At 45.3% G+C, this 27,767-nt stretch overlaps 1 protein-coding gene across 2 annotated transcripts in view; it reads right to left on the bottom strand.

The window, feature by feature from the left end:
- The window catches only part of samd11 (sterile alpha motif domain containing 11), a 60,802-nt gene that overhangs the window by 14,391 nt on the left and 18,644 nt on the right, over window positions 1-27,767 (bottom strand). For both annotated transcript variants that reach the window (XM_019863039.1, XM_019863038.1), the window contains exons 4-7: window positions 21,100-21,209; window positions 11,552-11,644; window positions 7,838-8,002; window positions 1,434-1,587 (exon numbers count right to left, since the gene is read on the bottom strand). In XM_019863039.1, the coding sequence (XP_019718598.1) occupies window positions 1,434-1,587; window positions 7,838-8,002; window positions 11,552-11,644; window positions 21,100-21,209 (522 nt within the window). The remainder of the gene's footprint in view (window positions 1-1,433; window positions 1,588-7,837; window positions 8,003-11,551; window positions 11,645-21,099; window positions 21,210-27,767) is intronic.

Genomic DNA, 27,767 nt, shown 5'->3' with positions numbered 1-27,767 from the left:
ACATTCATTAATTTTCCGAACCGCTTTATCGCTTTATTTACCGGGGGTGGTGCTGGAGTGTGTCTGTGTGTGTGTGTGTGTGTGTGGGGAGGGGGGGTATATATCATCACTGTCCTATGAAAAACATATACAGTATGTGCATTTTTAGAATTTTTTTACATTTTTATGTTAATGGGATGTCCAAAATGTGATGATGGATAGATACATGCTGTAGATAGACTGATAGATAGATAGATAATATATAGATTGTAGCTGTGGGTTCTACAGTCATTTTGTGAAGTGGCCTTAATGTCGAAATTGGATACAGTATTTGAGGACAGGTGTAATTATGCTCCTAAGTGAATAAAGGGTTTGTATTGTACACTTACTGATACACTTTATGTTCCCCTTTTTTCTTTCATTCTCTCATTCTGACAAAAGTTACGATTAATGCCAAGTGCCCTTGAGCCGATTTTCTCTTTTAACCCCCTTCCATTATACTCCATCCAAAAGTGTGAAGCTTATAAAGAGGTTAAAGACGAGGCAGGTGGGAGGTTTTTGGGTTTGGGGTGAGGCCTGTTTAACCCTTCCCGGCCCTGTATGGCTAATTACGCCGCTCTGTATACACTGGCGGCGCATAGCCGCGGCTCGCTGACCACATTTGCACTGCACCATGGGCCACACACGCACAGGCATGCAGGCACAAATTCTATTCATACAAACAAAGCCAAATTCAATCCGCATATATGACGTACATGACGCTTGAAAATGGAGCACACGTGCGCACACACACACACACACACACACACACACACACACACACAAGCACATACACACACACAAGCACACGATGCACACACCCCAACACCGCACCAGGAGGCCGCTCCGCTTCCTGCTTACATCCCCACCCCTTCCCTTCACTCCCCTGCTCTCGCACAAACATCCCCCCTTCTCTTCCTCCCTCCCTCACTCCCCGCTGCCGCACCGTCGGCCCATTATCGATCCCCCCGCCTCTCCCCGCGCCACATAAATAATCGACAAGCAATTATCCGCCCACTCCCGCTGCCCCCGGCTTTGTTTGGGAGGCACAGGGGCCACCACTGGGGGTATAGAGGTATAGAGGGAGGGAGTATGAGTCGGGTACGCAGCCGTGCGTCTCCACAGTTGTAGGCAAAGGGCTATTTGGACACACACACACACACACACACACACACACACACACACACACACACACACACACACACAGACGCGCGCGCGCGCGCACACAGACACACACATCGACGATAGTAACCAACCTACTTCGATGCGTTTTCTTATTTTCTTTCCTCCTATTTCCTTACATCAACTGTAATGGTCATTTGCGTGGCGGACGTTAGTGTCAGGCTTTATTAATGAGTCACGCTTGCACTGCAAACAAACTCGGGGCCCGTAAGTGTTTGCAACAGATTTGTCACCTTTCTGTGTAATGTGCATCCCGGTGCTGCGGTAGGCCCTGCTTGCGTCTCTGGCTGGATGATGAGGAGCTGCCTCCCGTGGGCAGGTGAGCTTCTAAGGCCGCCGGATTCCTCACCGCCGCAGCCAACGCTTCCTGCTGAGCGCGCAGCACGTCTGAGTAAAGAACAAAGATGGAAAACACGGGAACGGGGAGAAAGGAGTGTGATGGAAGAATGATAGTTGAAGCAAAGACAAGAAATGAGGAGAGGAGAGAAGGGAAGGTATAAATTTAGCATCCGGCTGCTAATTTCCATGCAGACAGGCAGAAAATCCTTATAAACATCGACTTAACACGCATGTTGAGTGGGCTGTGCATTGCTCTGTTTGTGACACAGAAGGAAAGAGGTATATGTCAGATGACACACATGAAGGACCACGTTTAAATTTGTCAACTATACTTTAGTGATTTCACACTTATTAGCCAGACTAAACATCATGCAGTGCTCTGAAATAGTATCCCCCCCCCCCCTTGTTAAATCACAAAGTTACTGTGACTAACGATAGTTTTGGGAAAGTTGAGTTCAATTTCACAGGCAACACCCTCGCGCCACATTTGTTGAATCAAACAATCACATAAATAGAATCTATCAGACAAAGTGAAGTAGGCTACAAGAACTGAAGAAACAAACGCATCATGCCACGATCCGAAGTAATTCAAGAAGAAATTAGAAAAAAATTGTTATTGAAATCTATCAGTCTGGAAAAGGTTACAAAGCCATTTCCAAGACTCTGGGGCTTCAGCAAACCACTGTTAGAACCATTATCCACAAATGGATAAAACTGGTAATGGTGGCAAAGATTCCCAGGAGTGGTCAACCAGCTAAATCCAATCCATGCATGCGATGACGACTCATCCAGGAGGTTGGAAAAGAACTTAGAACAACACCCAAAGAACTCCAGACCTCAGTGGCCTCTGTCGGTGTTCACAACTCTACCATAAGAAAGACACTGGCCAAAAATGGCATCCGTGAGAGAGTTCCCAGGCGAAAACCACTGCTGCCCTAAAAGAACACAAAGGCTTATCTCACATTTGCCAGAAGACATATAGATGATCCTCAAGACTTTTGGAAAAAAATTCTGTGGACTGATTCGTCAAAAATTGAACTTTTTGGAAGATGTGTGGCCTGTTAGATTGAGGGTAAAAATGGCACATGATTTGATAAAAAAGAACATTATGCCAACAGTGAAGCATGGTGGTGGCAGTGTGATAGTCTGTGGCTGCTTTGCTACCTCAGGACCAGGACAACTTGCTGTGATTGATAGGGTAATGAATTCTGCTGTCTACCAGAAAACCCTGAAGAAGAACATCTGACAATAAGTTTGCGCCCTCATGCAGCAGGACAACGATCCGAAACATACCAACAAGTCCACCTCTGAATGGCTTAAAATAAAAAAAAAATTAAGGTTTTGGATTGGCTAAGTGAAAGTCTGGATTTAAATCCAATTGAGATGTGGTGTGACTTTAGACGGGCAGTTTATGCTTGAAAACTCTCTCATAAGGCAGAGTTGAAGCAACTCTGCGAAGAAGAATGGGCCAAAATTCTTCCACAGCGATGTGAAAGACTCATCACCAATGATCACAAACGCTCGATTTCAGTTATTGCTGCCAAGGTTGGCACAATCCATTATTAGGTTCAAGTGGCAATTACTTTTTCACATAGGGATTGGTAGGTTTGGAATTTTTGGTGTTTAAATAAATTAAATAGGCATTTTGAAACAGCATTTTGTATATCCTTGAGTTGTCTCTGTGTGATATGAAAATTGGTTTGATGAATTGAAGTCTTTGTGTGTGATAAATATGCAAAGAACACAGAAATATGGAAGAGGGCTATATTTGTATGTGTGGAGTATAGGGGTCACTTGGAAAGGGGCAATAGAGGAAGCGGTACAACTGAAATATTTAGCACAGTGCAGATATCCACCATGGCTAAAAACTCCACATTTGCATCAGCACCAAGTTGTAAACATTTATAGACACACCATGAAAAGTCATACATTATTCACTGAGAAATGGAACCCAAAAATGATGTGTCGATGCAAAGTCTGAATTAATTTCGGCATTTGTACCTACAACTGGGTCCATACCAAAACCCTTAGTATGTGCCCCACTCAACATGAAAGTTGTTTGGAGATCCGTTTGGTTGTTTCTGCTTAAATGTTTGGCTGTTGAAGTGCACTTCAACAGCAAACAGGCAAACAATGGAAACAGGTAACACAATTGGCATGTGCAATTGTTGAGTTTCATGTACAAATGTGATTTTTGTTTTACACCACCCGCTGTTGTGGTTCACAGACCTAACTTTTGTGTGACTGTTGTTGGCCAGAAACCCACTTAATTCCCTATGCGCAATCGCAGTGTTTGTGACTGGCGATGATTTGCGGATGGATGGATGGATGGATGGTGTGAGATGAAAGCCCGCTTGTGTGGCTCTCCCTCTCACCTCCACAACCACAACAGTCTTCTCTCGCTGCCTCCTGCCTCGCGCCTCACGCCGATCCCTGACCTCTGGCGCTCGCTTCGTTCCACCTGCTTCCTCGTCTTTCCCGCCCCAGCTTCACTGCTTCTCTCGCAGACGAGACCTCATCATTATTGGCTAGGCCAGGACGCACCAGGAGACAAGGCTTCTAATGAGAGAAAAATCCATCCCGTCTCTCTCTCTCTCTCTCTCTCTCTCTCTCTCTCTCTCTTTCTCTCTGATCCTCAATCTATCTACCCCCCCTCATTTTTAATTAGACAGATCCCTCAGGTGCCAGCGGGCCATTTCCGCCGCCTGTATGGGCGTTATGTGTGTTTGTGTGTATCAGGGTGATTTAGGTGCCGCCGTGTGTGTGTGTGTGTGTGTGTGTGTGTGTGTGTGTGTGTGTGTGTGTGTGCTGAGCGGGCGCCGGGGTTGGGGGTTGGGTGGGAGGTGAAGCGACAGATATTAATGCGGCCTAGCTCCGGTGTATCGATCTGTTTGCTGCGCCAGGCCACAGGGGACTCGGCTGGCGGCAGACAAGGTTTTGTGTGTGTGTGTGTGTGTGTGTGTGTGTGTGTGTGTGTGTGTGTGTGTGTGTGCGCGTGTGTGGGTGTGTGGAGGTGGTAGTGAGGAGATAAGAGAGGGATCAGAGGAAACCTGAGCCCCAGAGCGCAAGCACACAGTTGTGCACGATGCAGGGGTGACACGGTGGAAGCGTTGACCTCTGTGAGTTTCCTGGGGGTAACGCTAGACACCACATCGGCAATTTTGGATAAGCGGCTCAGCTAAAGGGATATTATTGTGATTTAGTATTGCATCACAATTAGGGTCGGGGCGTGGGGGTGGGAACCATCAAACTAAGTTCAAAAATATCCAAACTCTTATAACAGACAATAACCACAAGACCAAGAAAAAAAATTCCTGAAAAGTTACCATGACATCAGGCTGGATATGTTGAAGCACTTTTGTCCAACATTTCAGGGTCATGGTGATCAGATGTGATTGCCAGTCGGAATTTGGACATTGGCACAACATTTGTGCTCCTTCTGTTAAGCTATGATAAGAGCCATTACTTGTTTTATTTTGGAAGGTTCTGACTTCCTGTTTCATTCCACCGCCATTGGCTTGTGAAAAAAAGACATTGCCTTGGAATTTCTGCGATTGGCGTTGAACATTTGATTCCACCAAGTACCACGAAGCGACGATGTAGACTGCAATGTTAGCTTCTCTTGCTAGCTAGCTGCCAATTGGTTCGCTGTCATATTCTTGGTAAAGGTGCAATAGTACACAGTAGAGCAGATGTCCTCTATGTCCAATCTATCTTGGTTTCAATCACCACAAAAATTCCACACATTAATATCATGGTGTCATTTTGAGCACTGAAACAATCATTCTTGTTAATTGACCTAATTGGGAAATCTTGCTTTGAAGGTTGCCCATACCAAAGTTCAACCAGTATTACATGTACCACTGCATGCAAATGCAATTTTCCCTCCACTAAAAAAGAAACAACACAAATGCTGCAAATCCCAAACATTTCTTCCTATGCATGAGTTATTTTGGGAGTTCCCAGTTCACACCACTGGGTCCATATCGCTTATCCTCCTTTTGTGCTATCCCTGTCTTTCTACTCGCCATCATTCCTGGAGCTGAGCCGAAATCCTTTCAGTTCAGCTCGTGAGAAAGCACAGGAGTGCCGCGCTGATGCAGCTTGGCCGGCCTTGTGATGGGGTTGGTGGACTGGCAGGTACTGAAAAGCCGACATCCAGCCGCTCAGCACAGAATACAGCGGCAAATAGTGAATCCTTTCACAATGTGGCAAGCTTAGGCAGAAGTAAATATGCAGAGTTTGTCACGCTTCATAATTTTGACTGATTGTGTTTGGAGCAATCACAGGGTGGAGTGGTCAATTTGTCTGGCGTGATGATAAAAACATGAAGCATATCGTTTCAAATCTCGGTAAACTCAGACACAACAATGACTCACCCATCCATCCCTTCACTTTCAAATGGATCTCTACCCCCCACACTTGTGTTTTCTCGTCTCTCCTCACAAGCTGCTTTCATCAACTGATGGTGCGAAGGAAAACCCTGCTGGCTATTTCAACAAGCCAAAGCCCTGCCTCCACCCTCTCAGAAAAAAATGCCCAGAGAGAAACCTGCATCTCACAGAAACACAGACGCCAAATCCACACACATGAACAGACTTCCATCTCGCCCCCCTGTTTCATGCACGCTTTCATTTTCTGCGGCCGACACTTCAAACACAAAAAAGCATGCTCTGTGGGGACCAAGGCTAAAAGGGGGGGGGGGGGTCGGCAGATGCAAGATTTGAGAGGGATGTATAGAAGAGACGATGGCTGGTAAGGAAGGTGATTCACTGGGACCCCCGCTGAAGACCAGGTCAGTGTCAAGTGGCTCTCACTGCACAGATTCATTCGTGCCTCCTGTGATCGAAAACAGTCACCGCTCTGTCCCAACTCTCAGATGTACCTGCTCCCAAAAAAAAGCTCAGATATTTCTATCAAAGAACTGAGAGGCCAGATAGCCAGTTTCATTGAGTATGTACAAAAAGTATTTCAAAAAGAAAAGAAAATAAAGCAGGTAATCTTGAACCTCCGGTGACGTGTGACTGCGTCACCGGAAGTTGTTAGCGCTCAGCAGTCTGCAGTTGCAGCTTGTGATCAGGGTTGTTGCGCTAAATCTTTTATCGTTATCATTATTCTCATTCAGTTTGTTTTGTACAATTCACCGAGGGGACGTGCAAAGAATGGGAATCTGGAAGGCAGAGAGAAGCATTTTAAAACGGTACGCGTGAGCTGCGATCGTTAACAGGCTGCCGAAGTGCGTCGCATGTCTCAGCGTCAGGCTATTGCTCATCATGGCATGCGTGTGGACGCGCGTGCGCGGTAACGGGTCGATCGCGGGAGGTTGGTTGATCGAAAAGTAGATCTTCGGTCAAAAAAGTTTGGGCACACCTGATGTAAATAGTCATGGAAGAAGTCTTGCAGTGGTTAAGGCTTGGGTTTTAAACTTTTTGGGTGACTAGGAATGCCAGAGCAACCGCTTGTTGGCATCAGCATTGTGTGCGGATTGGGCGGCATTACGTGCAACGTAATGTGTAAAAATGGAATGGATATGAAAACATAAAATGACAAGGATAACAGCTGGAGTGTGGAATCATCTGCCTCATACCAGCAACACTGCTGGGAAAGTACGTCAGTGACCAATCAGACTGTATAGTGCTCTGAATTCTGCCTCCTTTAAGACCCCAAGAAGGTAATTAAACCTTTTATAGGCTTCCCCTCCTTAAATTTGCAGCCAGCAGTTCAACATCATTGCTAATCCAATAAAAATAAAAGTAGCTCAAACTTCAAATGGAGCTGGGCATTGAATAGCTTGATGCCATGATGTAGGAGCTTATAGAGAACAGGAAGGGCTTAATAGTACATGTTTTACAAAAAAAAAAAAATGGATGCCATGGTAGAGCAGCAATGTACACCGCTTTCATTTGTCTTTTTTTTCAGTTCCAGTTCCATTAAGATTGACTCAGTACATCTTATTTCTCCCAAAAATAAAATAAATAAGAAAACGAAGTGGAGGTGCACAAGGATATTGAGAGTTTAGGTGCCTGGCAAGCAGCCAATAAGGGGTTCTGGATCAATGGCGGCGTTGATGCATGCCGCTTGCGGGCGTTGTTAATGACGAAGCGGAGAGGTGGTCAGAAATCAATGTGAATCCCACCTTGACAGAGGGTGGGCAATGCCACAATTAGAAATGTCAGGTCGGCCTTTCAATGGCGGCGGGAATAATTGCAATGCATCTCTGATGGATATTTTGGTGGGTGCGCTTTGTTTATTTTACAACCCCAAAAATGCAATCGAGTTATAAAGACAGCGGACTGACCGTGTCCGGGCAGTCCCATGCTGTTGGCCAGCTGGTAGAGGCGCTGTTGCTGCTCCTCGTAGGATCCGTGCTCGCTGAGTGCTGACATCATGTGCCTGTAGTGCTCCTCGGGGCTCATGTGGCTGTGGCTGCCACCTGCCTCCCCTTCTGGGCTCTGTGCGGTCTCTGAGGGACGAGAGCAGCGACAAATTTAGTTGATGAGGACCAACATCAAACTGCCCTTTTTGCAAATGCTGTCTCAAAACCTAAAAGTCATTAACTGGCGAATCATAAAGAATGAACCTGAACAGCATATACACGGAGTGTAACAATACATCTATATCGTCGATGTATCGATGTGTCTGCTATGAGATCATTCGGCAGGAGACGAGTTCACATCAATGCTCACCACACGTGGACACATTTTTAAGTGAAGGGACACAAAATTGGTATATTATATGACAATTACATTGTCCACTTGAAGTCTGAGGTCTGGCTTGGTTGTCTCACATTCTTTCTTCTAGTTCATTCTAAAGGGGATTGATAGGGTTATATTCAGGTGCGTCCACACCAACCAAATCCATCGATGCATTTATGGACCTTGGACAAAAAAAAGGACCCAAACCAAACTGATCTCTCGAAGCCGGAGCATAAAAATGTCCAAAAGCTTTTGTTAAGATGAAGGATTCAAAAGGAGGCATGTAACGCGTTTATGGAGAAGATGCAGCATCTAGCTATTAGTGCCTGCATTTCATTGCTCCATATGATCTTCCTCCTCCCTCTTTGTGTCAATAGTAAAATGATCTAAGGTAAGATTGGAGGGGTATGTGGAGGTGGTTGGGGAGACAGAGGATAAAAAGGGGGTTATTTTTACCTTCCTCCTTTCCAGTGAAACCTGAGCCTGGCCCTGAGCAAGCAAGCAGGAGCGGGGCTATGAAGCAGCAGTAGCGGCTGGAGGGAGGAAAGCGAGCATGAGAGCATCTCTGTCTCCACCGCCAAGCATCCGCTAATCCACCTGAGGTACTCAAGGCTTTTATGTTTGTACGCGCAACTCGTCTGTGCTTGTCAAAAGTTTTCTCACTCTGTAACCAGCAGGAGGGTGACGACTTTGGTGCAGAAAGAACAACAGACATCATTTACACAGCGGCATCCAATCTCACCGACTACCTCCATCTGCCCTCCTCTCAGTCCATTTCTCCACATTCATTACTCATTAATGGTTATTCTCTGTCGCTGCCATATTTGGAAGAGACGCATCACATCCGCGCCGGCAGGTGTAGCGTCGGGCTTTGGGTGCGGACGAAACTCAGGGGTAGAGCAAAAGCTTTTCCCTTAAGCATGGAGGAACTACACTATGAAAACTAAACACTTAAAGGACATTTTGCCAGTTAGCTGAACACAAATGCTTGGACACACTGTAGCATAAGTTGCTAACCATTCCGAAAGTGGTCACTTGTGTTCAGTGTTAGTGAGAAACGAATCACTAAAACAATGGCATCAATGAGACTCTCTATTTGCCTTGTTAAAGGTGTTGTGTTCACTTATGGCTCCATTAGCCATCTGTTAGCACCTATTAGCAGTGTATTAGCACCAGTTAGCCATCTGCTTACCATGTTTGTTAGCAGTGTTTTAGCCTCCTCTCGTCCTGTATGTTGGCATCTTAACTCTTCATTCCTGAAAACTAGTTCTATTATTCTTTTGTTTGTTTGTTTGTTTTTTGTCGACACAACATATTTCAACATTTAGGGCCTTAATTGGTCCATATTTTGATACCCAAATTTAGCTCAACGTGCAGTCTATCTGTACACATGGGTGAGCGAAAGTTTAGCGAATATTGCAATTGAACATTGAGCATACGTGAAGTTTTCTTTTTTGGGTATTTTTGTAGCGAAGCGCAGTTTGAAAGGGGCATCTGCGCCATCGTGGGAGTGAACACAGCTGACGTGTTTCCAATGAAAGCAGGTCCACTCATTCCCTTAGAATTCAGCGCAGAGGAGGCGCACTGCAGTCCATGCACAAGATCAAAGCCCACAATAAAAATCCAGTCCCGGTCCTGGATCATTGTCAAAAAGAAAAGAAAAATACGTCCCATCTCGCTCCTGGTGAAAACAACGCCCATTTACACTTTGCACCCATTTTGGAGGTCAGCTCCATTAAAAATGGTTGTGCATCTGTCCATTTTTTTTTTCGAGTGGATAATTCCGCTCCTGTCTGCTTTTTTTACCCTTTAACGTCCCAATGCCTTGATTAAAGGTAAAGTTGACTCCCATCCCGAGGGAATCCCACAGGATTCCTGTGGCCAGCGGGATTCCCGAAAAAAAAAGTGAACCTGTTGAAAGAAGCCAAAACTCTCTCTCTCTCTCTCTCTCTCTCTCTCTCTCTCTCTCTCTCTCTCTCTCTCTCTCTCTCTCTCTCTCTCTCTCTCTCTCGGTCACACAGACACGCAGATGCACGAACACTCACATATAAATAACTGCATCTTTAATAGGCTGAGATGGAGCCTAAAAGTAAGTGTGTAGGAGTAGCAGTCAAAAAGAAAGGGTCACCAAACACCGCTCCAGTCACTCGGTCCTATATTTTACCATATTATTGACACGTCAACTAATCAAAAGTTTCATCAAATAAGCCAGTGTCTATGTGCAAATGCATGAACTGTATGCATGTTGCTGATGTGCAGTATTTCCAGGGATGAGCTTGGATGTACGGTAAGGCGCCCTGGGTTTTGCCTGCTCTATAATGCATCAGTCAGGAAGTCTTCTTCGGGAGCCGAGAGGGAAAAGCCTGTTGGCTGCGTCGGGCGCCCAGTTCCACGCCACATAAGAGAAATATGAATAATAGACGATGGTGACTGGATTGCTGCACTATCGCCAAAGGTATTCCTGTCAATCCATGATTCATCATGCACTCGTATCATGTTATGGGCAAAGAGAAAATGTGAACTGAAGATTTAGTATCTCGCAACGATGCGAAATAATAAAATGAATTAATTCTGGCCTGATTCTGTTCCCCCAACTTTTGCGCAAGGACATTTCTTCCCAATCAAATCTTGAATTCAGTTTCTTGGGCCTTGCTCTAAATCGAGGGATTCCCCAAATTGGAGGTGCGCAAGTGCTTTGTGACGCAGTGCAACACATTAAAAGTATGAAATGGGCGTCTGCTGTCATAATTACACATTTACATATATTTAAACATGAGCATTTCTTCTGTATTATGTGATTCCAGCGATTAAAGGTGGTGCCTTGATTGGCTATAAATGGGCTTTTTTTTTTTTTTTTTTTTTTAAAGGATCTGTTCGGAGATGGGATGCACCATCTGTGTCGGGCGGATTTAAGGGGGGTGCGCGGATTACAAAGTGCGAGAAAAGTGCTATTCTAAACCGTTCAAACAACACATTTTCTCAGCATAATTTTAACATGCTGACTTCAGCTACAGCTAAGTCAACATTGCCTCTTTACTGATTCTTCCCCTCCTGTCTTTCTTCTCCCGCGAAGCTGAAGATGAACTTCATGCGCGAATGTGACAAAAGCAGTCGATAAATGCCAGTTATGGCAAAAACATTAAAATTTTAAAAAATTAAATGCAATGGCACCCTAATAATGCAATGTCTTGTACAGTCTCAGAGTTCAAGTCAGTCAAGTCGAGTCTCAAGTGTAAAATTCACGACTCCAGTCTGACTCGACTGAAGTTTTGTGTCTTGAGTCCTCCACCTCGGATGAATGCAATACTTGCTCTTACCTTTGGGGGATACGCTGCGGGACTTCTTACTGTCCGAGGGGGAGTTGCTGCTGCTGTTGGGAGAAAAGCTTCTCCTCTTTCCTAGAAGGTCATCTGTAAACATACAGACACAAACAGAGAAATGAATGCAAACGATGGACAAAAAAATACTGTTTGTCTTCCTGAACGAATGATTGCTGGGAAATTAGTTTGGCCGTGAGTTAAAAGAGTTAACGAGCATCCCTCCCCCGCCAAAAAAAGTAAAAGCTGGAAAAAAAGAATTATTGAAACAGGCCACAGGTATCTGGAGATGCGCATTTTCTGTTGCAGATGAGAGGGGGGCTGAACCGCCTCATGACACATCGGGCTCACTCAGTCATTCACTGTGTGCATACAGGTGTGTGTGAGTGTGTGCACGCATGCGCGTGTATCAGTGGAAACAGGACAACGGTTCTTTCTCGCTATCTCGCTAACGTCTTTTCCAACAGGCTGTCCTGAGGTCTTTTCATGCCTCCTCCAATCTCTCCACTTGTCTTTTTCCAGATGTGGTTCCAAAAAAACCTGTGGTTGCATAGCCTCAAAGCAGGCGGTGTCCGAACAACAGCCTGGGTGCCATTTGCCCACCGTCCGTCTTTCTCAGCTCATGGAAGATACTAAAATTTCCAATTGACAGCGCGCGTCGTTTTCCTATTGCGTATTACTGGTACTACACTTTCAGGCATAAGAGAAGAAGAAGAAGAAATTCATTCTCATCTTTCAGTTCCTTGATTTCCACCACACGACATTTGGTGAGACATGTCTTGGAATCGTGATTATTGACTCCATGTTTACTCGATGTCAAGGTCCGCCTAAGCACACAATGCTCTTGTTTTGGTTCTGAATGTGGCGATGTGAGTCTCCTGCTGCTCAATACAGGGATGGATCTATTGTAGTGGGATGGCGGGGCTGTTAGACACACAAAAATTTTCTTTTTTTTTAGAAGGGTGTAACATAGGTATTGTGCATATGAAAATGACATAATTGCTTCACCTGTTTTTACCTTCACTGATGAATTGGTTGTAGCATGTTAATAACCCTTTCAGGGACAGCGGTAACTACAGTGGACAGTTTACCATGTTATCAGGTTAGAGGGTGCATGAAAGGGTTCAGTAAATTAAAGGCGAAGACTGTCCAAATTGCCATCGCTTCCTTTTTTTTTTTATTTTTCCGTGTGTGACCTTTGAAAGAAAAAAATGTGGACACATCTGCTATAAGCTATTTCCATTTCCATCAGCCCACTTGATGCCCGTATATTAGTTTGTGACCAACGCAAATCCCAATCTCTCATGAAAACGACCTCTCATTTGTTCCTCTCGCCCACACCCGAGCTCCTCCTTGTGAACAAACACATTTCTTCGCCTTTCCTCTTCTTGTGTACAATCACAGCACCCCCTACCGCTGCCTCCTCCTCCTCGCCATCTCCTCCCCTCTCATGCGTTCCTTCCTTCCAGCCCCGCCGTCTCACCTCCACCCAATCAAACGCACCTCAAATCAATACGGGCCTAATCACGGAGGGAGGAGATGCAGACCGCGTCGCAGGAATGGAAAAGATGTTTGTCATCTCTCTTGCCGTCTGTTCTTTTTTTTCCCAGCACACCTCGCCTTTTGTCAGACTCTGTCAGACAAACCACAGCAGCAACTGCTTCCTCTGTTTTTTTTTTTTTGTTGTTTTTTTTTGCCGTTTTCCTGCCGTCTCTTCACTGAGGGTATTTTTAGGGCTTGGGAGGAGCATTTTTTTTTTCCGACAAAGAGAATGGCCATTCCGTCTCCTCTTTAACAGAGACATGCTTATCATTTGTCTATGAAAAACAATGAACAAAAACAATAGCCATTCTTTGAAGAGTTTGTAGACTTCTGTCATGAGCTCAGGCCTTGTTCAAAGAAACACTGACATTTTTTCCTGAGAGTTTTGGCTTGATATCAAAGTGTATTTTTGGAAAACTGCCTCCACAGTGAAAATTTTGTCTCTGAGTGGAGACGGAAAAGATTCAACATTCTGGTGGGGCTCTACCACTTTTCTCTTGTTTTGTCAACTTTATTTCCAATACTTCGCTGTCAGGCCACAAGAATTATTTACAGAAATGACCTTAAAGCTGCAGAGTGGTCAACAAAGTTAGCTAGGGGTTACAGTCCCAATGGTGGTAAAGTTTAGCTTGGCAAGATCGAGACTTAATGAGAGTCCCAAATGGCATACAGGCTGACAGGAATTGCGGATAATATTAAAATGCCAGCGGGAAGTGGTTTATATGTCCACTAAGTGGACATTTCAAGAGAAAAGTTGCCGTCGGGTCATCTCAAGGTTAAAATGCATTGGAAGAGGTACGCCATCAACTTGTGAAACTTGGTCGTTTGTCATTTCGTTACTTTTGAAATGCGGTACTGAGTGTGATCAGCAGTTACTTCCATAACTTCACTTGTAGAGTATTAAAAATCTGCTTTTGAATACCGGGTGGGCAAGCAGTTGGTGCACCACCATGTGATACGAGCATGGTATGCAAATGACAGTGCCTTTAGGCGTGTTTTTTTTCCACAACATCTTTAAGTGGGAAGAAGAAAAAAAAAAACTTCAATTTTTAATCCCTTGTTTGATGTTGTTGAAGAGATTCAAAAGCATTACCACCCGAAAAACCATTAGAGGGAGGAAGATGTTAATGAGGATGGATAGACACACGCACACACACGCACACACACATACGCACACACACACACATGAAGGGTGCTTCTCAATGACCTGTCTGCCCCCCCCTCCCTTCATTTGCCATCCCAATGTTCTTTTTTTTTTTCCCCCCACTTGTCCCTTGTTCGGAAAAACCTACATCTCCTAATCCAGAAACGGCGACAATCCCCATTAGCTGGAGCCTCCATTCCACCTTCAGAAAATGCAAAGAGCATGCTTTCCACCCACGCTCGGAGGCGCTCGCTTATGATCAAACACACATCCTGGAGTCGTCTCTCGAGCTGACCTCACTAAAGACACGCCGTCTCCAGAGCTGGGTGCCCGAGGGCCAGAGATTTGAGGGCGGCAAGCTTTTAAAGCCAATTAAATGGGGCTTCTTAGAGGACTGATGCTCCCTTTTAATGCCCAGCCCTGAGCAGTGCTAGCGCCTGTGCAAGCCGTTTACGAACTTACAGTCAAGTTTGCTACCCGGGGCGCTTCCCGATCACATGCTTGTTATGTTATCTTGCGCACTGCGGTGGGGGTGGTGATTATTATTTGATCATCGGTGCGGTGAGTTTAAATTTTTAAAGTGGCGATCTGGGTTGTAGCGAACAACACGACTAAATTCATTACCGTTATGAGAGCGTATCAGTAGATACTACAGAAAGCTGTATGGGGACCGGGAGTGTTCTCTTCTTATTTTGTTTCTTTTTATCCAACCAGTTGAGGCAGATGGCATCCCACATCCTCACCTCACCTATCCCTTGACTTCCGTAGAAGTCGTTGGGGCTCCTCCACCAGTCTCTGTCCTCCACTGCTCTTTGGGACTCTGCCAGGCCCAATCCTGTCCATTCTTGGATGTTGTCCTCCCATCTCTTTTTCTGTCTGCCCCTTTTTCGGGTTTCCTCTGACTGTGCCTTGCAGGATGGTCTTAGCGAGGCCAGATGAGCGGGATGTGTGACCATTTCAGCTTGCCAGATGGATCTCTTTAAAAGTTTCTAGTTTTGCCTTCACTGATTGCTCAAGTGTTGGACTTGTTTAGTACGGTTTGGAATGTTCTAGTATTGTAATGTTTCAATTGTCAAAAGTTGCGAGGGTACCAACTTCGCAAAACTTTTGGCACCCCCGTCGTTGTACTCATAAGAATGGCACGGCAACTGAAGCACTTGAAATTCCCAGAACACTTTCTGTCCGACAACAAAATCCAAAATGCACCTTTTCTAAAACAAAGCTTGTCTTCCATTTGTAATAAACAGCCACGTGCCAAGAAGAAGGAACACAGTAGACTGGATGTCCTCCATTGTTGTCCTTTGTTTGCTGTCGGGAAATTGTTGGCAGGTGTCACTCTGTTATGGGCCACCGCTTATGCTGACGCAGCCATTCTGCCAAGACGCCCTGAGCCGGAGATGCGAGCCATCAGATCAGAGTTTACCGGTGTAAACTGCACGACAGCACGTTGAACTTCAATGTGGAACGGTGCCGAGACTTGCGTCGTAAAAACGTTCAATAACTTGTGATTTGGCTGTATGCAAACCCAACTGAATCCTCCGCCCTGTAGCAGCCATCAGAAACATGTCCAAATGCCATGATGTGTCAACCTTGCAAGTTAACCGCCTTTAGAAGCGCAATTCATCCAACTGAGAGGAAAAACAGATGAGCTCAAGACCGAGAGGAAAAAGCGGGATCTAAACCATTCTTTCATGTGACACCATCAGGGCGAACCATCAAGCAAGGCAGCATTCCTTGCTCTCGCCTTCTCTCTCTCTCTCTCCAGTCCAATTTCCTCTCCTCCCTCCTCCCTCCATCGCAGGGAGCGTGGTGACAGCTCAGACAGCCAGACTCCTTAATTCCTCTCTTACTCCGTTAATCTGTCATCTTTATCAGGCCAGCAAGGGGGGAGGAGGTGAGTGGCGAGGGGGGACCGCGTGAGGAAAGGCGGGGTGACAGGCGGGGACGCGGGGTGGGCCGCCAGCCGCAGCCCCCCAATCAATCTTCACATTACAGCTGACAGAATGGTGCTAATAACTTATTGATCCCCCCCTTCCGTGCACTGGGGCCTCCGCCGGCCCTGAAAGCCCCGCCATTGATTGGCTTACGGGCCGATGCAGCTGGGGCGAGGGAAGGGGCGGGGGCAGTCGTGGTGGGTGATGGAGACGGGGGCGACGTGAGGGCACTTGGGCTCGTGCCGAGGGAGGATGCGCCACTGCCAACATGCAAAGTACACGCGGCAATACAGTTGGGCGCGCGTGCTTGTCTTTCTCCGGCGGGAGACGGAGGAAATTGAAAGAAGTGGAGCTCAAGAAGAATTATGGGCCGCATGCGGACAAAACGTGTCGCAAACTGCTCAGTCATCTGGTGCACAGGTGGCCGCGTGTGTTTAAGAAGTTTCCGGAAGCCGTAACTTAGCGCATTTAGATTAGCGAAACGCTGCGACAAACACGGAAGAAGCCATTAACAAGTAATTATTTGGTCTCTGTTGGTAGCTACATTCGATTATTCTCGGATTTTAAGTGGTCCCACATAATTTGGATCGCAGGCTGCTTTCGTCATCTGGTGCACAGGTGGCCGCGTGTGTTTAAGAAGTTTCCGGAAGCCGTAACTTAGCGCATTTAGATTAGCGAAACGCTGCGACAAACACGGAAGAAGCCATTAACAAGTAATTATTTGGTCTCTGTTGGTAGCTACATTCGATTATTCTCGGATTTTAAGTGGTCCCACATAATTTGGATCGCAGGCTGCTTTCGGAATGCAAATTACGGATAGAATGCATATTATCAAAACTGATGCATCAAGGCCTGAAGGTAACTTTTAATTACAAAACTAAAAAATATATATATTAAAATTAACGTGTATCTTTGTTCCTCGTCAAACCTCGGGTTGACCATTCATACTTCATCTTACAGCACCTGTTGGTCAGCAACACTACTCCATATGAATAATCATCATCAAAACAATGGTTCTTAAAGGTTAGGGATTTTTTTTAAAAGCATCCTCACATGATTGAAGATTAAATTAAAAGCCGACATGGGTCGGTAGTTGGTAAAATTAGCGGCTGTGGCACTTTGGCTCATCTAAAAAGTTCATTCGAATCACCTCACAAAGGCATTACATGTACTTTGATTTGCATTCAAATAAAATGTGGACCATCATCCCCTCGGGCAGCACAGTGACCAAGTGGTTGGCACGTTTGCCTCACGGCTTTGAGAGTCGAGGTTGGAAACTTTGCTCCGGCGTTCCTTGTCCATCCGTGTGCTTGCTTAATGTATTCCAGCTTCCTCCCACATTCCAAAAGCCTGTTCGGTTCAGTGAAGACACTTAATTGTCGATAGGGGTGAACTTCACTGTGAATGGTTGTTTGTCTCTATGTGTCCCGCAAGTGGCTTGTGACCAGTCCCGGGTTTATCCTGACTTTTGCCCTCTGTCAGCTGCAATAGGCTCAACCTCACCCGTGACCTGATGGGTTATAGAAAATCACCCACCACCCTCTACTCCAAAATATCCACCTCGACTTCTGGAATAGACACAATGATGTTGTTTCAGTTCTTTTAACAAACCCTCCAACAGTAGCAAGGCTTTACCACAAAGAAAGACCTCTCAGAAACCCATTTTAGAGCATTTACCAGCCATACTCCCTTGTCTCTATGTTATAGCATGAGAAACCCAAAAGCATTTGCTTTGTTTCATAGAACCCTTTAAAAGGTATCACATCCGTAAAACTTAAAAGGCAACTTGCACTCACTACCTGCCTGAGAAAAAAAATGAAATCCCTTCCCTAAACATGCTGTGTTCCAGATTCTCATGCAAGTAAAAAAACAAAAGAGGCACTTAAAACCACACTGGGGAAGATGCTCTCACACACACACACACACACACACACACACACACACACACACACACACACCAACAAGTTGTAACTGCCTGTGGGAGTCTGTGCGGAGGGAGAGTAGGAGGAGGAGGCGGTCCAAAAACACCTTATCTGCCTGTTTGAGTCTCCGGTCTGACCACAGCGCCACAGTTTACAGTCTCCACAGGCCGCCAGACTCTCAGCAACGGCGCCCGTGCTCACCACCCCCACCCCCCCAACGCCCCAGCCCCCACTTCCCTTCCTCCATCCCCTCATCCCCACCTCCCCCCATCGCCGCTCACAGACCCTCTGAATAGCCGCCGGCTGGGGAGCGAGAGCGCGAACGAGGGAGGGAAGGAGGGAGGGATAGAAAGGAGAAGAGAAGGCGGGAGGCAGCCTTCCTGTCTGTCCCTCAGATTTAATTAACGGCCTGCTCCGGCACAGAGACGACCTCTTTTCCTCCCTGCGCCGCATACACACACACACACACACACACACACACACACACACACACACACACACACACACACACACACACACGCGCGCGCGCACACACGCAGGCGGCGCTGTCCGCCACCATAGCTGCCGCCAGCTCTCCCCCGAAGCCGCCAGCACACTCATTCATCTCTCTTTCCTCTGTCTCACTAATTCCAAATGTTTCTTCCATCACGGCGTCTCTCTCCTGTGAGCGTTCTCTTCTTCTGCCTCATCGACTTCCTGTTTTTGTTTGCGCACGCTGTAATTCCGCAATTTTGCATAAAGTTGCAACGTTGACAGAGGAAAGAAGAGAGAAAAGACTGGAAGAGAGACAAGTCAAATAATCCCCAGCTCTAAAAGTTACACAGACACCCACGAGCGTATTTAGACGTCAATCCTAACCTGTGTTGATTTTACGTGGGCACGCATTCCGTGTAGCTAGCCGCTATTTTGTGTGTAACAGTGTGCTTGTGAATGTGTGTGTTGCGTCTAATTTCACTGGCAGACAGAATTACAGGCACTGATCGGATTGGGCCTGTTTACAGACACGGACCGCGGCGCGCGGGCAGCCTGTTAAATCGCGCTTTAATGCTCAAACGGGCAGATTTTCAGGTCCAGGACCCCCTCTGGCGAAGGCAAACTGTGGTCAGCCCCTCTTTCGTCAGCGGCCGCCCAATGCACCTCCATATCCGCCCATTGTGTCTTCCTTCATTAGCGCAACTACTCAACACTCGTAAAGAGGATGATTAAGACAGCAATTGGGGTGAAAATCCATTCCTAAGTTGGGTGTAAGATGCTACCCGTCTAGTGGTGGCGCCCTTGTACCCACAATGCCTGGCTCTGACAGGTACCGTATGGGCAATTAATCCTGCAGACAAAAGATGAACAAACAGAGCGCGGGGGAATGGAGGTGTTGGGTCTGAGCTGATTTGCCACTTGCTGTGCTAATGGCTAATAGGATGAGAAAAAGGCAGGGTCGCTCCGGGGGCAAATTTAGGGTGTTACCCACAAAGCTGCATTGTACATGCGGAATAAAAAACATGTGTGCTATAGCTGCTGTCCTAAAAGACATTTGTCCTATAAAACAGTTTCTGAGCCTTCAAGTCAAGTAATCCACAGCTCTCAAACTTCATACACACCCACGTGCCACTGGACGCGAATCTTTGGCTTTACTATATGCACACAGTCCAAGTACAGCACAGGCACGAACTATGACGTTATTTCATTAAATGTGTGCACTGAATATTAAGATTTCATTGTGTCGAATATTTTATTAGAATTGTGACTCTTTAGCACGTTGGCCTCATGGTGCAGAGGTCATCGGTTCAAATCCAGCTCCGGCCTCCCTGTGTGGAATTTGCATGTTCTCCGCCGTGCTCGCGTGGGTTTCCTCAGGGTACTCCGATTTCCTCCCACATTCCAAAAACATTCACAGTAGGTTGACTGGACGCTCGAAATTGGCCATTGGTGTGACTGTGGATGGTTGTTCATCGATGTGTGCCCTGCGCTTGGCTGGCGACCAGTTCAGGGTATACACTGCCAACCACCCAACGACAGCTGGGATAGGCTCCACTACACCCGCGACCCTCGTGAGGATGAATGAATGGATGAATATATTGCTGAATACATGATTAAAATCGAATTAGCAAACAATTAAATCGATATACTGTATATGCATAAACAAAAATAATTAATGTATTGAATTCATTCCTAAACGGAATAAATAAATGAAAAATCGAATAATAATAACAATTCAACAATAATGATCACATCTATTTATGTCATTGACTACAATCATATGATAATCCAGGTTATGGTCCTAAATTGAATTTGATTTCATTAGTTTTATTTGAGAATTTTCTATAGTCATTACAATTCATTTTCAACTTGAGCAAGCAAACTTTGAGTTAACTGTGTTGGACCTTCCTCTCACATTAGTGAATCAGGCTATCATTTGTGGAATCGCTAATGCTTTTGCTAAGTGGTGCGCATGTAATAACGAATGAAAAAGATGTGCTTTTTGTGTATTTGGCTGACACACTAAGCACAAATATGTCATTTTTAATCGTCCGAGTGGCATAAAACACCCAAACACACCGTGACAATAGCTGATTAGTGAGGTCGTTTTACCAACCATATGTCTTTAATGGCGGCACAATATCCTCACACAGGCTACTTGACAAATAGCTGCGATTAAAAGCTGTCTGTGTTTCATCTCTAAGATCCTAGCTTAGCACAACACGGTTCCTCAGCTCACATGATTGTTTGGATTAAGAACAAACAAAGGTATTTATTCGCAGGTAATTTGAAACAGGGGTTTTAACCCCAAAATAAATCCCCACTTGCTGCACGGAATGTACAAAGAACATTGAGTAAAAGAGACAAGAGCGTGAACTTCAGGAAGAAGTAATAAGCCTATGGCAAAATCCCCCAATCGCACACATTAGAGTCAAATAAAAGAATACTTGCAAATGTTACAGAGAATCTGCCAGCGTTAGCCGCACAATGTGCCCCGCCCTTACGCACATGCAACATCACTGGAGGTCCTACCTGTGTGTCCCGGACTGGCATTGTGGTCGGAGGCTGACTGGCCCTCGGGCATGCCGTGCTGTCTGCTGTGGTGCAGGTTCGAGATGATTGTAGAGAGGTCACTGTCACGACTGACGCACGCACACAGGAGAAGAAGACAAGAGAAATAAACAAAAGCGTAAAGCACTTCCAAACAGAAATCCCCAAATCCAAACCAGTGTGACATCAACTTTTTTTTTTTTTTTTTTAAACACTCTACTTACAACAGAAAGGCTCCATATAGACCGTACTACAGTTTGTCCAAACTCAGCAGCTACAGGTAGCTGCGCTGTGAACTATTATCTATCATTTTCACAACCTTTAAGTACCGGTAGTTTAACAGCCTCAATGATGATCCTGCTTCAGACAGATGCCGCTATATCAGCTGTTTGAAGGCAATATTAAAAATTGCACAAATATTAAATGTACAAATCGTCCTGCGTTTCAAGATGCGCGTCGTACCACATTGTGCAAAATCCCGCAGAGCACCGAGCCACTACTGGAAGTCATGTAGGGTCGGGCCGAATTATTAGCAAGAAGAAGAGACAGAGGTCTCCATTACAATAAAATTCCAGTCATAGATGTTTGTTCCCAGGGAGCAGCGTGAATATATGCATTTGTATGTGTTGCTGCTCCGTGCGTTAAAAGCAGCAATGATTTGAAGGTTTGTTATGAGCATACAATTTGAATTAGCATATCAGTTGCGTGGATGAAACTATATGGTTTGGTTGAATATTTTATGGGTTGAAAATACAATATTTAATTCTTTTTTTGATTCATGCGTCAGTCTTACAGTCAAATTCAAGGGTGATTAAAAAAAAAACAGCTTGAAGCTTTGCTTTGTTTGCTGTGCCTGTTCGTTGAAGAACTTTGGAGCAAGAGAGTGAAACAAGCACGAAGGAAGACTTTCAAAACTGAGCCAAAAGAAATTTAAGTCTGTTTTAATAAGTTTAAATGTGTTTAATGCATATGGGAGGTGTAGAATTTTTTTTAATCATATGGTCGCTCTAAATGCAGGATTTCCAACTATTGCAAGTCGGTCTGGAATATATATTCTATCACCGACAGTGACTCACTGTTGTGCTAGACTTTTTTATCATTTTACAATAGCTGATTTTATTTTTTATTTTTTTTGCATTAACTAAAAAAAAAAAAATTCCTAAACGTTTGTGTGAAAGTGGCTCTTTCTATTGCTTATCAAACTACAAGGTTTTGTAATGAGCTAAAATGAGTCTCTTAAATCTGAATTAGAAATTGTCCATTTCTTACAAAAGAATAATCAACAATACGTTTTGACACAGTGCTTAGGGCGTCCCTCACATTTTCTGTTGCAGAAAGTTGGTTTCTGTTGTAGGCCGAATCGACTGGTGTGTGTGTGTGTGTGTGTGTGGGGGGGGCTTGAGTTGTCGGCTGTAATTCTTTTCATGGCTCTTCAGATAATTTGCATCTGGCCACGCTGTTAAAGTCAGAGTCTGGGGCAGATGCAGTTGCCAAACTTTGAATACCACTGACGCAGGTGATGGTGTGTGACCACAGGCATCAGTTGCAAACATTACTGTCCAGAGTTGTGGTCATTGCCTTCTAACGCTATGCAGCACGGTACCGAAAAAAACACATCGTGCTTATTTCTTGATGACGTAACACTGCATGGTGCTGTCCAGGTATAATTATATGTTCACTAACATTGCGAAATCTATTCACTGTAGGGGGAGCCCTGGTGCACAAAAATGTCCATTCGTTCTTAGCCTTGCTTTAAACCGAGAAAAGAAGTAAAAAAATGGGTTTACATCCCCAAGTTGGCTGGTGCTGCCCAATTCCCCATCAATTACCTTCTTTCCTCGCCAGCAGACCCACACAAGTGTGTCAGGGGGGTATTTCATTTGCAATCTGATTACCATCCTGATCGCATTAAATACCATAATGATGGGAAATAGCCGCTTAGCATTCAGGGGGAGTGTAGCAGCCGTCTAGTGGAAGTGTCGTCACACTTAATGGCAAACAGCTTGTGGAAGCAGAGGCTTGATTTTTTTTTTTTCTTTTAGCTGACATTCCAAAAAGCTAAGTCTATGCATTCATTAGTCTCTCATTTTGTCACCCCAAAGAAACCTTAAAAAGGCATTTTTTTTTGCCCCATGTTTTTGATTTTGAACTTATCCTCATATGTCGCAAAGCATGACATGTCAGCTCGCAAGATGATTAAAAGCAGAGCAGTCTCCTAAGTGGGTCTGTTGTGACTCGGCAAAGCAGCGTTTATGGGACAGAAGTGGTGAATGGTTCTTAGCTGCCACCACGATGACGATGCCACACTGTTTGCGGCTGCTGGATTTGGGTTTTTTTTTACAGCCTCATGATTACAGGCTACCGCCGTAATGTCAGGCTGCGGGGCCGCCAGGCTGTTTTCCACACGCTAACAGAAAAGATGAAGGCGAGTGTCGAGGGCCTAATGCTGGCCTCCGACGGTTATTTTTCAGTCACACAGAAGCAATGACTCAGTAAACAGTCAGACGGTCACCTAAGATAGGAGAGCCTTGAGTGGCCCCATCAACTGCAAACGCTTTACAATCATAACAAACATCTTTCTGGGATGTTAACTTTAAAATTAGAAGAATCCGTGAGATTCCCGCTAACAAACAATGCGTAACGCTGCAGCCAAACTCATTGCCGCCCTCCCTCGATCGGTCACTCAAAATAATCATGATAATACTATCGTGAACTCCTCAGGGAGGTTAGAGGTCTATTATCCTTGTGGCGCGTCGGCCGCTGTAAGCCATGAACGGCAAGGGCATTGTTAGCGGAGTAATTAGCGCACTTTTCTTGAGCTAGTCCGGCCTGGACTAATGAGGGGCTGAGGCCGATCTTCACCCACGTCTGGCTGCCCTCGGCCCGCCCCCTTTCCTTTCAGTGGATGGCGGCAAGGTCACCCCCCCACCCCCCAGAGGGTGGAGAAGGGGATGGGGTTTAAGATCCAGTCACCTGAGTCAGCGCTCCCACATGAGCTCTCAGGATGGGAGCCTGGTGAGGATAGGCTGTGGGGAGCGGAGTATTATATTAATGTTGGGCCTGGCCGCTAATAAGGACATGATCCGCCATTTCATCCTCAGCTCATCCCCGAAACGGTCAACTCCACCCTTCCATCCTGAACCACGGGAGACTCACTGACCCAGACGGTGAGGTGATAAAATGGCTGTTGACACACGTTTTAATAATAGCATTATCTCAACACGCTATAAACATGTTTGCTAGTGCCAGCACTGGTCCAAGTGGACATGATTTTCTTCAGTGGATAAGTTTGGGGGAAATTGTGAATGGTCGCTTTATCGTGTTACTTTTTGCCCCGCCTTTTTGAAATCCGAGTCCCTCCAAATAAAGAAAATCGTGGAACCTCTAAGAGTAGGCGCAATCCTTTCTAGGGTGCTTCGTTTGCACCGTGTCCCACACATCAGGCAACTACAACTGAGAACAGTCCAGAAAAACAGGAAAGGACTCGGCACGGTGCAGCAGCACCCCACTGAGGCTTTGGCACGCCGAGTCTGGGGTGGCGATGCTGGAGGTCACGATATGAGCTGGCAAAAGCTGGCGCGGAGGCACCCCGACGCCACGTCTCACACCGCCACTGGCAAAGTGCTGACAGACGGACGACGGGCATGTGAATGTGGAGGAGAAAGAGCGACTGAGACAAGACAGAAAGAGGTCAAAAGCGGGATGGAGCGTGAAGATCTGGAGCTGTAACCTCCAAAACAGCCCGAACGCACTACCCACCAGACCTGGGCAAAGTACAACCCGGTGTCCACATCTGTCAGAGTCTCTGACCGGCCCTCAGAATGACTCTGAACTCAAAGTAAGACGTAAAATATGCAGTGATTTTATTTTGTTTTCTTTTTTGAAATGCACACATCTGATTGCTTGTACAAGCGAGGTAGCAAGCAAGAGCTCAACCTGTGTATGACTTTTTGTCAACGTAGCCATGCTTTATCCATCCATCCATCCATTTTCCGATCCGCTTAATCCTCACAAGGGTTGCGAGGGGTGCTGGAGCCTATCCCAGCCGTCTTCGGGCATAGGCAGGGGACACCCTGAACTGGTTGCCAGCCAATCGCAGGGTACACACAGACGAACAACCATCCACGCTCACATTCACACCTTGGGACAATTTAGAGTGTTCAATCAGCCTGCCATGTGTGTTTTTAGAATGTGGAAGGAAACCGGGGTACCCGGAGAAAACCCACGCAGGCCCGGGAAGAACATGCAAACTCCACACATGGAGGCCGGGGCTAGAATTGAACCTCTGCACTGTGAGGTTGACGTGCTAACCACTGGGCAGCCGTGCTTTAGCAATAGCCTATTTAGCAGCTTTTCCGACCCCGCTAGCAGCAGTTTTTTCCCAAAAATCGACTAGCAAAAATGGCAAGAGTAGTCCTAATGCTAGCAACATGCTTATTTCCTACGCTCTGAAGGGAAGAGGGCCAAGAAGTTTCATTCACAAAAGTTTGTTCAGAATGCTAGCAATGGGACCAAAAATAGGAAGGAGGAATTTAACAAAATAAAAGAGGCTTGTGTGTGACGTGCAGTAGTGGCCCGTATGACGCGGCGTCACATATGAGGGGTATATTCCCCCCCCCCCCCCCGAAAAGGTTGTATCACAGTATTTTCTGCTCCTATGGACAAAGTATTGGAGAGAAAAGTAAAAACAATTATTTATCCAAAAAAGAACTACGGTACTGACATACTCGCCGCCACTGTACATTTAAATTCGGCTCATGCAAATGTTTTTTGTTTTGTTTTTTTCTTTTGTGCTGCTTGCAGCTATGAAAGACAGCACAAAACTGAGAGTCAAGCAAGCAGAGGTGAGAATAAATAAGAATAAAAATAACTAATGAGCAACAGTCGCTCGTCTTCAACTTGATGCTGTTCTCCCTCAGGCACAACAAGTCACTACAATTGGAACAGTGTCGCTGATTTTGGCCAGACGCAATCTATGTTCGTCATCGCCCCGCTTCCCTTTTTCACACATGGTACTGCGTTCATATTTTCTTGTGAGGAAACTCTGGAAATAATTCTCTAATTAGCCAAACGGAGATCAAGAGCATCACATGGCACACGCTGCCTTCAAATTTGAGATTTTTGAGAGACTTATGAGGAAATACTTTCGAGTTACTTGTTGTCAACACCCACTCAAATACAAACTTTTGCAACTTTTTTTTTTTTTTTGGGCCTCGGAAAACAAGCGTCAACAATACCAAAATGGCTTCAAACAAAAAGTGCTTCCACAAAGCCATAAAACTAAAACTACCCCCAGAAGCTCACTAATTAACACTTAGAAAAGAGACGTTTCCAGTAAATTCACACTGTCCGTGACCCCCCCTTCCTGGAAAAAGGTAATAGCGCAGTTGTTCAACACAGCCACAAAGCGAAATGTTGAATGCGTCAGAAATAAACTGTTTCCGTGGTCGTGGTTATTTACTCAGATTGACAATAACGTAACCATGTGCAAATATGAACCAATGCTACGGGAAAAGGCGTGCGTGCGTTTTCAAGTAGGCACAATTCCACTTATTTAAGTTCAAGGCTTCGTACGGTTGCGCATCACTCGGGAGAACGGCGGCTGATTAAAGAAGTTGCTGGCTCCATTGAATGGGAGAGGAAGACGCATTGTTTAAACACAGCTTTGGAATAAAATATGAATCGTTTTTTTTTTTTTAAGGGTTTGTTTAAAAACTGTGAAAATTAAACAGTGTCATTTGCACAAATGTTCATAATTGTGCCCATGGATGGATTGGATAGGAATTGTACATAATGTAAAAGTAAATGGGCTGGAACTTGTGCCACGTACTTTGCGCCGTGAAGTCAATTGGCTCGTTTAAGTTAGGTCCCTAGTCTCTTTAATGTCTGGTTTGCCACATTTAGAATGACTATTAGTCAGCTTGAAGTGAAATTCTGGAGGTCTTTGGGTCTTTTTTTTCCCTCACACTTTTTGATCTCCTCATTCAGTAATATTATAGACGTTTCCCCTCAATGGTGATTAAGTGGCAAATGAAGTGCTCTAAAAATGCATATATATGTAACCATGTGCAAATATGAACCAATGCTACGGGAAAAGGCGTGCGTGCGTTTTCAAGTAGGCACAATTCCACTTATTTAAGTTCAAGGCTTCGTACGGTTGCGCATCACTCGGGAGAACGGCGGCTGATTAAAGAAGTTGCTGGCTCCATTGAATGGGAGAGGAAGACGCATTGTTTAAACACAGCTTTGGAATAAAATATGAATCGTTTTTTTTTTTTAAGGGTTTGTTTAAAAACTGTGAAAATTAAACAGTGTCATTTGCACAAATGTTCATAATTGTGCCCATGGATGGATTGGATAGGAATTGTACATAATGTAAAAGTAAATGGGCTGGAACTTGTGCCACGTACTTTGCGCCGTGAAGTCAATTGGCTCGTTTAAGTTAGGTCCCTAGTCTCTTTAATGTCTGGTTTGCCACATTTAGAATGACTATTAGTCAGCTTGAAGTGAAATTCTGGAGGTCTTTGGGTCTTTTTTTTCCCTCACACTTTTTGATCTCCTCATTCAGTAATATTATAGACGTTTCCCCTCAATGGTGATTAAGTGGCAAATGAAGTGCTCTAAAAATGCATATATATACACCCCCACCC

Source organism: Hippocampus comes, unplaced genomic scaffold (assembly GCF_001891065.2).
Source record: "Hippocampus comes isolate QL1 unplaced genomic scaffold, H_comes_QL1_v1.1 scaffold1, whole genome shotgun sequence".
NCBI lineage: Eukaryota > Metazoa > Chordata > Actinopteri > Syngnathiformes > Syngnathidae > Hippocampus > Hippocampus comes.
Note: the sequence above shows the minus strand (reverse complement) of the source record. Positions and strands in the feature narration are given on the sequence as shown.